An 11,189-nucleotide genomic window follows, 5' to 3' on the forward strand; every position below is an offset into this window, starting at 1 on the left:
CACCACGAACAAGCATGTGACCCATTCCCCATCAGGACTCGAAGAATCCCGAGCGACCTGGTAAGAAGTGAACATGGATATGTCAGCACACACATGAACATTAGCACCCGTATCAATCCACCAACATGGAGATTGAAATACCGAAAGAACAAGAAAGAGATTACCGTACCCATCAGCATTGCTAGCGGTCACCGTGTTGACTTGCCTCGCCTTTTCTTGCGGTTCCGCCCTCTCCGGACAGTCCCTAGAGAAGTGGCCAGCCTTCTCCACGTAAAGCAGCTCAGATCTGCCTTGTTTATCATCTTCTTCTTCTTGAAGGTTGTAGTCTTCATCGGCTTATTGAAGGAGGGCTTGTTGTTCCCTTTGTTCTTGCCGTAGGGTTTCTTCTGCACCATGTTGGCGCTATACTGACCCTCTCCTTTCTCAGTAGTATCCTTAGCCCGAGCTTTCTCCTCAACATCAAGAGACGCTATCAGGTTTTCAACTGATATCTCCTGTCTCTTGTGTTTGAGAGTTGTGGCAAAGTTCCTCCACGAAGGGGGCAACTTAGCAATAATGCATCCAGCCACAAACTTGTCGTGTAAGGCACACTTAAGGAGTTCGAGCTCTTTCGCAATGCACTCGTATCTCATGAGCTTGTTCGACTACGTAACGGTTGTTCACCATCCCGATGTCATGGAAGCTCTCCATGATGTACAGCTTCATCGCTCCGCATCGGTTGCACCGAATTTAGCATTCGAGGCATCCCGTAGCTCTTTACCGTCTACTATGTGCATATACACATCACATAGACGATCAAGCAAGAATACTCGTGACGCATCCGACAAAGAGAGTATTGTCTTCCTTGAACTTGTTCTCGATCTTGGTCAGATATAGTTCCTTCAGGAAGACCATTACTAACTTGGAACACTTTCGCATGAGTAAGCCGTAGCGTGGCCTTAATCTTCCACCTCTTAAAGTGCACACCGGCAAACTTATCCGGCCTCAGGCATCAACAGAAACCAGCCATTGTTAACTCGGAAATTGCCTACAATTAGGTTTTTGGATTGTTGGATAATTAGGCACAATTTCCATGATTAATTCCGTAATATAAAACATGATGGCAAAGCAACTACTAACATGTGAAACTCGAACATACTAGATGCATTAATCAACATGAGCAGCAGTAGCGCAAACAAGAAAGCATCCATCGCTAAACAGATCGAGATATGTCGCACGTACCGATCCGGTGGAGGTGGCGGTGGAGGTGTAGCAGATGATGTCGCAGGCAGTAACGTTGTTGATGACAACATTGTTGACGATAGGGGCGACGGGTCGAAGTAGACGGCGTTGAAGACGACGGAAGGCAGCACCGCCCGACTTGGACGGAAGGCGACCCGTGATGAAGAACTTGAGCAAGTCGCGCAGGCGCTTCCCAAAAACCTAATCCGCCCTCTCCCGTACAGGATCGCAAGGACGAGCGGTTCCGGAGACCTGCTCTCCCGTTCACCGATGCACGTCGGCGCGCGGGATGGAGTAGGCTACGATGGCGGCGCAAGCAGAGAGAGGTGGAAACCCTAACTCGTCTATTCGATTGGTTTCTGCGGTAGCCGGGCAAGAGATTATATAGGCTCGGGAAACCCTAGGCAACGTGTGCCACGCCCACGTCGCACGAACGTTTCGAGTCGGTTACAGATAGCCCACGATCCGGGAGCGACCCGAACCGACTAACTGTGACGCGTCCGTCTAGAACTCGTTCGTTTTCCCGAGCCGCAAAGTAAGGAAAGTCTCGGCTCGAGGCTCAATCCACTCACTACGAGCGCGGCGCGCGTCGGCGACGTGTCGTGTCGAGTCGAGACGAGCGAGCGAGGAGGAGGAGGAGCGCGCGTGTAGCACTCCTATTCTCACTCACTTACTAGTGGTGAAACAACCCACCTTATAAGGTGGTCTAACTTCCTCCCAACTTTCCATGTGGGACTAAACTTCCCACCACTTGCCACTCACTAGTGAGCTGCCACCAACTTGGGCTCAAACTCACAAGGCTGCCACTATGTGGGCTTTGAGATTTATAGGGAAAAACTGAAATCTAATTTGGGCCACTAAAAGTGGGCCCAATATTTCAACAATCCCCCACCAGATCTCAAATCCCCATTTAGAGATTTACCAATACTCGCTGCTTGTTTATATACCAGTGTTTCAGCGTGAGACCGTTAAGTTGAACTTCCGCCTAGAACCTTAAGCTACATCCATTCACACTTGAACAATGGACTAAGCCTTGAATTGCAAGTTTTGCGTGAAAAGGGTTTCACTCAAAGTCATGACCAGTACATGGCTGCCGTAGCCTACCCCGCGGGTGAAGCATATGCGTCATACTTCATGGTCTCTTCATGAGTTTACTAGAGATCACCCAAATCTCATAGATTGCGACGTTTAACAATCGGACTCATATAGGTGTGTTATTTCAAGAATGCTCCGTAGGACAGCATCTTTGCTATAATAGCCAACATAAACACATTAAGGCTTGTCGCCAACCTGCCTTACAAGCAATTGAGAGTTGTGCATCTTCACATAGAGAGGGTTGCATAATACTCTCCTCAATTAAACCACTAGTTTGTTCTTCCTGTGTCCTAATTCACGGGATCTCCGATCACAAAGGTTGGGTTACCACTATGGTGTAACATCAACGGGTCTCAAACCCATCTCCCTCGATGCACTTTCTATCACATTACGTGATAGTCCCTTTGTAAAGGGATCTGCCAGTGTTTTTGTCTCGTTTGAATATATGTAACAGCTTATTACTCCGAAGTTTCGCAATTTCCCGACAGACTTCAAACGTCTCTTGACGTGTCTTGATGACTTCGCGTTATCCTTAGAATTGTTCACTTTGACAATTACAGTTTGATTGTCACAATTCAAAAGGATTGCCTGAACAGTGTTTCTCAACCACAGGCAAGTCCATCAAGAGCTCACGCAACCATTCCGATTCAACAAGTGGTTGTGTCTAAAGCAAGAAGTTCTGCTTCCATAGTTGACCTCGTCAATATGGTTTGCTTGCAAGATCTCCATGACACTCGCGCCACCTCCAAAGGTAAATACATACCCACTTGTGGCGTACGGATCAGCTACATCCGAGATCCAATTCGAATCACTATATCCTTCAAGCACAGCTGGGTGCCCCGAATAGTGAATCCCATAACTCATTGTACCACATAGGTAGCGCATGATCCTATCAAGTGCATGCCAATGATCAGCACTCGGGTTTGACATGAACCTACTCAACTTGCTAACAAAGCAAAAGAGATGTCGGGTCTAGTCGCGCTCGCTAAGTACATGAGTGAGCCAACGATCCGAGAATATCTCAATTGATCTATGGCGATTCTCCGGTTCTTGCGTAATGTCACACTCGGGATCATAAGGTGTTGAAGAAGGCTTGCTATCAATATAGCCGAACCGGCTCAAGATCTTCTCAACATAATGGGATTGCGTTAGAGTAATCCCACTCGTTCTTAATCAGCTTGATGTTCAGAATCACATCGCCTTCTCCCGGATCTTTCATATCAAAGCTCTTTGACAAGAAAGACTTGACCTCGTGTATTACTTTCATGTTTGTACCAAAGATCAGAATATCATCCACATACAAACATAATATAACACCTTCGCCCCCACCATGGCGATAGTAAACGCACTTGTCGACCTCATTGACAACAAAGCCTACAGAAGTTAAAGTTCTGTCAAACTTCTCATGCCATTGCTTAGGTGCTTGTTTTAGGCCATATAAAGATTTTAGCAACTTGCACACCTTTCTTTCTTCACCTTTTACTACAAACCCATCAGGCTGATCCATATAGATTTCCTCTTCCAACTCTCCATTAAGAAAAGCTGTCTTTACGTCCATTTGATGAACGATAAGACCATAGGAGGCAGCCATGGATAGTAGTACTCGAATGGTGGTAAGTCTAGCGACAGGTGAATAGGTGTCGAAGTAATCTTCGCCTTCTCTCGTGTGTAGCCTTTCGCTACAAGCCGCGCCTTGTACTTCTCAATAGTACCATCGGTCTTAGCTTCTTCTTGAACACCCATTTGCAGCCCACAGGCTTGCATCCATGGGGTCGTTCCGATAGCTCCCAAGTTCCATTAGAAAGAATCGAGTCCATCTCATTATGGACAGCTTTCTTTCCAGTCATCCGCATCCGGAGATGCATATGCCTCTCGCAATGGACGTGGGAGTATCATCCACAAGGTACACAATGAAATCATCACCAAAGGATTTTTCAATCCTTCGTCTCTTGCTCCGTTTAGGAGCTTCATTGTCATCCTTCTCAATAACAATCTCATGTGATTGTTCAAAATATTCATTAGATGTACTAGATTCAGGAACTATCTCAGTCGAAATTCTAGCAATGCTATGCATATCTTTCATGGGAAACATATCCTCAAAGAATGTTGCATCACGAGATTCCATAATAGTGTCAACATGCATATCAGGTACTTCAGATTGAACTACTAAAAATCTATAGCCTACACTCTGCGGAGCATAACCTAGAAAGATACAATCCATCTGTCTTTGGTCCGAGTTTGCGCTTCTTAGTAATTGGAATATTGACTTTCGCCAAACATCCCCATGTGCGCAAATACGAAAGTGATGGTTTTCTCCCGGACCACTCCTCGTAAGGGGTTTTATCTTTATTCTTGTTAGGAACTCTATTCGGGACATGACATGTAGTCAACAAAGCCTCCCCCACCATGCCTTTGACAAACCAGCAGTGGCTAACATGGAATTCACCAAGTCGACCAGCGTGCGGTTTTTCCTCTCGGCAACCCCGTTTGATTGGGGCGAATAGGGAGGCGTCCTCTCATGAATAATACCATGTTCCTCACGTAATTCATCAAAGATTTTAGGAAAATATTCACCACCACGATCAGACCTAAGACGCTTGATCTTTCTCTCTAGTTGATTTTCAACTTCGGCCTTATAAATTTTAAAGTAGTCTAAGGCTTCATCTTTAGTTCGCAACAAATAAACATAGCAAAATCTAGTCGCATCATCAATCAATGTCATGAAATATCTCTTTCCACCTTTTGTCAACACACCATTCATCTCGCATAGATCGGAATGTATGAGTTCTAGAGGTGCCAAGTTTCTCTCCTCGGCCGCCTTGTGAGGCTTCCGAGGTTGCTTTGATTGCACACAACTATGGCACTTAGAACCTTTGGCAATGGTGAACTTCGGAATTAAACTCAAACTCGGATAGCCGAGACATTAAACCAAAATTAATGTGACATAAACGAGAATGCCAAACACCGGTATCATCACTAACATTGCCACAAATATGGTTCACGGACTTATTACCGAAATCGTAAGCGAAAAGCGGAACAAGCCTCCGCACTCATAGCCTTTACCAATAAATTGTCCAAACTTGGAAACAACTACTTTATTCGACTCTAAAACAACCTTAAACCCATCTCTACATAGAAGGGAGCCGCTAACGAGATTCTTGTTCATAGTAGGGACATGCTCGCACGTTCCTCGACTCGCACGATCTTCCCCGAAGTGAACTTCAGATCTACCGTGCCAACACCACGAACAGAAGCATGTGACCCATTCCCCATCAGGACGGAAGAATCCCGAGCGACCTGGTAAGAAGTGAACATGGATATGTCAGCACACACATGAACATTAGCACCCGTATCAATCCACCAACATGGAGATTGAAATACCGAAAGAACAGTAAAGAGATTACCGTACCCATCAAGCATTGCTAGCGGTCACCGTGTTGACTTGCCTCGCCTTTTTCTTGCGGTCCGCCCTCTCCGGACAGACCTTAGAAAAGTGGCCGATCTCTCCACAGGTAAAGCAGCTCGGATCTGCTTTGTTTATCATCTTCTTCTTCTTGAAGGTTGTAGTCTTCATAGGCTTATTGAAGGAGGGCTTGTTGTTCCCTTTGTTCTTGCCTGTAGGGTTTCTTCCGCACCATGTTGGCGCTAGACCGACCCTCTCCTTTCTCGGTAGTATCCTTAGCTCCGAGCTTTCTCCTCAACATCAAGAGACGCTATCAGGTTTTCAACTGATATCTCCTGTCTCTTGTGTTTGAGAGTTGTGGCAAAGTTCCTCCACGAAGGGGGCAACTTAGCAATAATGCATCCAGCCACAAACTTGTCAGGTAAGGCACACTTAAGGAGTTCGAGCTCTTTCGCAATGCACTGTATCTCATGAGCTTGTTCGACTACAGAACGGTTGTTCACCATCCTGATGTCATGGAAGCTCTCCATGATGTACAGTTCATCGCTCGCATCGGTTGCACCGAATTTAGCATTCAGTGCATCCCGCAGCTCTTTACCGTCTACTATGTGCATATACACATCACATAGACGATCAGCAAGAATACTCGTACGCATCCGACAAAGAGAGTATTGTCTTCCTTGAACTTGTTCTGATCTTGGTCAGATATAGTTCCTTCAGGAAGACCATTACTAACTTGGAACACTTTCAGATGAGTAAGCCAGAGCGTGGCCTTAATCTGCCACCTCTTAAAGTGCACACCGGTAAACTTATCCGGCCTCCATGCATCAGCAAAACCAGCCATTGTTAACTCAGGAAATTGCCTACAATTAGGTTTTTGGATTGTTGGATAATTAGGCACAATTTCCATGATTAATTCCAGAATATAAAACATGATGGCAGCAACTACTAACATGTGAAACTCGAACATACTAGATGCATTAATCAACATGAGCAGCAGCGCAAACAGTAAAGCATCCATCGCTAAACAGATCGAGATATGTCGCACGTACCGATCTGGTGGAGGTGGCGGTGGAGGTGTAGCAGATGATGTCGCAGCAGTAACGTTGTTGATGACAACGTTGTTGACGATAGGGGCGACGGGTCGAAGTAGACGGCGTTGAAGACGACGGAAGGCAGCACCGCCCGACTTGGACGGAAGGCGACCCGTGATGAAGAACTTGAGCAGTCGCGCAGAGCGCTTCCCAAAAACCTAATTCGCCCTCTCCCGTACAGGATCGCAAGGACGAGCGGTTCCGGAGACCTGCTCTCCCGTTCACCGATGCACGTCGGCGCGCGGGATGGAGTAGGCTACGATGGCGGCGCAAGCAGAGAGAGGTGGAAACCCTAACTCGTGTATTCGATTGGTTTCTGCGGTAGCCGGGCAAGAGATTATATAGGCTCGGGAAACCCTAGGCAACGTGTGCCACGCCCACGTCGCACGAACGCCCACGATCCGGGAGCGACCCGAACCGACTAACTGTGACGCGTCCGTCTAGAACTCTGTTCGTTTTCCTGAGCTGCAAAAAGTAAGGAAAGTCTCGGCTCGAGGCTCAATCCACTCACCACGAGCGCGGCGCGCGTCGTGTCGAGTCGAGACGAGCGAGGAGGAGGAGCGCGCGTGTAGCACTCCTATTCTCAATCCACTCACCACGAGCGCGGCGCGCGTCGCGTCGAGACGAGCGAGGAGGAGGAGGAGCGCGCGTGTAGCACTCCTATTCTCACTCACTTACTAGTGGTGAAACAACCCACCTTATAAGTTGGTCTAACTTCCTCCCAACTTTCCATGTGGGACTAAACTTCCCACCACTTGCCACTCACTAGTGAGCTGCCACCAACTTGGGCTCAAACTCACAAGGCTGCCACTATGTGGGCTTTGAGATTTATAGGGAAAAACTGAAATCTAATTTGGGCCACTAAAAGTGGGCCCAATATTTCAACAATTGCCTCTTTCTGTAGGCGCCATTCTTTCATCAAAAGCACGATTTCGTGGCTTTGACTCCACAAAGGTTGCGGATACTGCAAAGGACGGCTTTTACTTGTTAGTCGTTGATTCGGAGACCAGAGTTTAGAATAGTGGTAATTACTGATAACACTAGCTTGGATGTGCCTATCGGCGAGGTGACGTAGCGGGACGATGCCATATTTCTGCTTTTAGATCTGGATTAAATAAACTGCAATCGTGCCATAATTGTTTCTCTTTATCGGAAAAATTTGTAATTGTAAGAATTACTTCATGGAGTTAAATTTTATAGATCATGTACCACAAGATTATTTTGCATGTAGCTTCTCACTAGATCCTGCTCCCTTTTTGGGCTCCTATTCGATTATTTAAAAGGGAAGATTACCGAACTTTAAATTCTGATTGACGTGATATCAGCATGAATGTCAGGTGCAATCAGAGGCACGATAATAACATACGGAGTACAAAGGAGAAGAAGCAGAATCATCAAACAGGAAAACAACACAAAAATCTAATAAGGTGGGCGCAGTATATAATTCAAAAATAGAATTCGCGCCAGGTAGGGGTCGAACCTACGACCTTCCGCTTAGGAAACGGACGCTCTATCCACTGAGCTACAGGCGCTTTGTTGAGGAGTGAACACTTTGAGCTTACTTAACCTTTTATTTTACTGAATCATTTGTGGCCGCACGTAGTCCTGGATAATTTGCATGAGGACCAGACAGTGGCATGCTTGTGGATGTCGGAAAGAGATCAGGGTTTCAATAATTCAGGGGAATTAGTCCACTGGTACTGCTTGATTTGCCCGAGCTGTCTTGACTTTCGAGGTCTTGTTCTGACAAGTATCACTATACTAGGACTACCCCCATTCACCCCTTCACTAAGAGTAGAATGTTGCAACTTGTAAGGTGCACTACAATAGCAATATAGTAGTAGGTTTTAAAAATGTTGACCAACGGGGGAATGATCTCTCCCTTGGCTATACGTTGTTAGATAAGATGAGACTCTTCCCGCGGATGGACGCTAGGATGATAACCCGGTTTAAAGTTCGTCCCTCCCTGCGAAATTACAGCGAGATAGGGATTCGAACCTAGGTGGACTGACTGCGCACTCGCTTGCCTTGCCACTGAGTTAGAACTCAGTTTTCATAGTAGTAGATTTTTACTGTGATCATCTTGCATTTGGATAACTTCTACTACTCATGGACTCATAGTGCTTGGGGGAGAGGAGTAGCAAAATGCAAAATAACCGTTCATTACTCTGGCAAGTGGCAAAGCTTTGATTATAGCTCTGTCAGTTGTGTGCCTCAAACTCAGACAGTGTCACAAATGAATAAATCAAACATCAACTCGCGGAGTGTTTGCACTAGTGCTGGGATCCTCAGAATGGCTGATCATTTATCCTGTCAACTGATCATCTAGCTAGTTCTGCAGGGATATACACAACGGAAGTAACATCATGGCAACTGGCAAGGGCAACGAGGGAGGTTCAGTAAGTCAAAATCCGATGTTAAGGGGTATTGATTTACGCTCGCTGGCTGTTGCCCATGTTTTAGGAACTGCAGTCTGCACGCTTGGCTTACTGAGTACGACAGAAACATATATACATGCTAAAATGTGTTGATTTCTTTGGCATTTGCAGTCTAGATAATGCAAATGCCAAAGAAGCAAATCTTAGACCAATGCATATCTGTAGCCTAATCGAACATAAAGGCAGACTGGAACCTGTAAACCTCCATTTGGCTGAATTCAGTGGAATACAATCTAGAAACCAGACGCCAAGTGTTAGACGCAAAGCTCGCGGGCTCCATATTACCACTCTGGATGGCGAAATAGGCATCTTCGATAAGCATAACTTAAATGTGCAGCGACCATATTCTGCATCATATTCATATTCATATTCATATCAAGGGTAAGTGTTGAGAGGAAGCAAAATGTTGGCACATACTGAAGTATACTAGAATCGTTGCGAACATTACTCGAACACCTCGAGGACAATGCAGATGAAAATGCAATGACCCGTATGTACCAAATTCATCAACCCAACGAGTGCGCACGGTACAAATGGGAATCAAGCCAATCAAACTGGAGTAGTATAATTTGAGTTCGGGAATTAACAGCGCAAGACGAAGAGGCTGACGAGGAGGAGAGGCAAAGGCATCATTTTGCGGGCCTCAGTCGTCCTCCGGCTCGAACTCGGGGTCACCGTTGGGGTGCATCTCCAGCCACTGCTCCTTGGTCCAGTACTCCTTGACGTGCCCCCACCTCTTGCGGAACTTCTCGATCTGGCTGTCCATCACCACCAGCGCCGACGAGTCGCCGACGTAGTAGGGGTGGTTCCCCGACCACACGTCAACCGAGTACTCCGGCTTCGTGCCCCCCGTCACCAGCACCAGCTCGCCGTTGCAGTACACCTTCGCGTCCTGGAAGATCTCCGGGTGCAGCCCCTTCTTCCGCATCGAGCACCTCATCCTCTGCACGCGCGCGCGCGCGCCCGCAGGATAATACAGATTACCAACACTGCCCTCAACTCAGAGCCCATAAAAAATGAAATTTTTTAAGTATGAGGTGAGTACCTGGGAGGGGACGACGGACCGGAGGGTTGCGGTTCTTGCGGCGGCGGCGGCAGGGGTCGGGAGGAAGGATGTGGAGAGGGAGAGCGCCATGGCTGACGACCTGTTGCCTTCCTTGCCTGTGTTTTTCGCTTCTTATCCTCTTGTCGTTGTGGCGATGAGGATTTTATTTGTTCGGGAGACTATTTTCTTCTGTGAATTCTCGTCGGCTTGCCGGGCCTGCCTGGGCTCCGGGTTTTTTTTTTTGGTTTGGGCTGGTACACGTCTGCAGCTTAAACGGTCCACGAAATATCAAAAGTCTCGCAATTTCTTAATTGTGTGTCACTCTTTTGCGATTAATTTCGTGTGATTCTTTCCGGATTTGTTTTTCAAGGAAATATCTTGCATACCTTGAATAGATAATAAACCGCTACACTTAATAAGGGCACGGCCAACCAAATCGGACACCTTTCCTATCCTATTAGGTTTATTTGGATGGCCGTGCGGATATAGGTGGACAGGTCGGTGACTGTCGCCCTCTACATTTGGTTCGCACGGTACACCCAACACAGTTACCCAAATATGCTCCCTCCATCCCAAAATGTAAGACGTCTAATGATTAGCTAAAAGTTAAATCTTACTAATTTTGATTAAATATTTAGAAAAAATATTTACATCTACAATATCAAATGAACACACTAAGAAAATATATCTGTTGCAAATCTGTTGATATTGATTAAGTATTGTAAATTTTCATATATTTGTGTATAAACTTGATTAAACATTTTTAAAACGTTGACTTTTAACTAATTCTTAGACGCCTTACATTTTAGGATGGAGAAAGTACTAGTTTAAATAGTGGTTTAGTAAAATAAAGGCCATAAACACGCAAGATTACAAAATATTAGCCCTAATGA

General features: G+C 46.1%; 1 protein-coding gene and 1 non-coding gene across 2 annotated transcripts; both read right to left on the minus strand.

Annotated features, from left to right (window-relative positions):
• Window positions 1-8,272: 8,272 nt before the first annotated feature.
• Window positions 8,273-8,345, minus strand: TRNAR-CCU. The gene has a single exon. It is a non-coding gene; the product is annotated as a tRNA-Arg (tRNA).
• Window positions 8,346-9,762: 1,417 nt separating this feature from the next.
• Window positions 9,763-10,448, minus strand: LOC124683574 (50S ribosomal protein L31-like). Its single transcript, XM_047218064.1, has 2 exons — window positions 10,297-10,448; window positions 9,763-10,194 (listed from the first exon to the last, which is right to left on the minus strand). The coding sequence occupies exons 1-2, from the start codon at window positions 10,384-10,386 to the stop codon at window positions 9,895-9,897; spliced, it is 390 nt and encodes a 129-aa protein (XP_047074020.1). The 5' UTR covers window positions 10,387-10,448; the 3' UTR covers window positions 9,763-9,894.
• Between the last annotated feature and the right edge of the window lie 741 nt (window positions 10,449-11,189).

This window comes from Lolium rigidum, chromosome 1 (genome assembly GCF_022539505.1).
Source record: "Lolium rigidum isolate FL_2022 chromosome 1, APGP_CSIRO_Lrig_0.1, whole genome shotgun sequence".
Lineage (NCBI taxonomy): Eukaryota > Viridiplantae > Streptophyta > Magnoliopsida > Poales > Poaceae > Lolium > Lolium rigidum.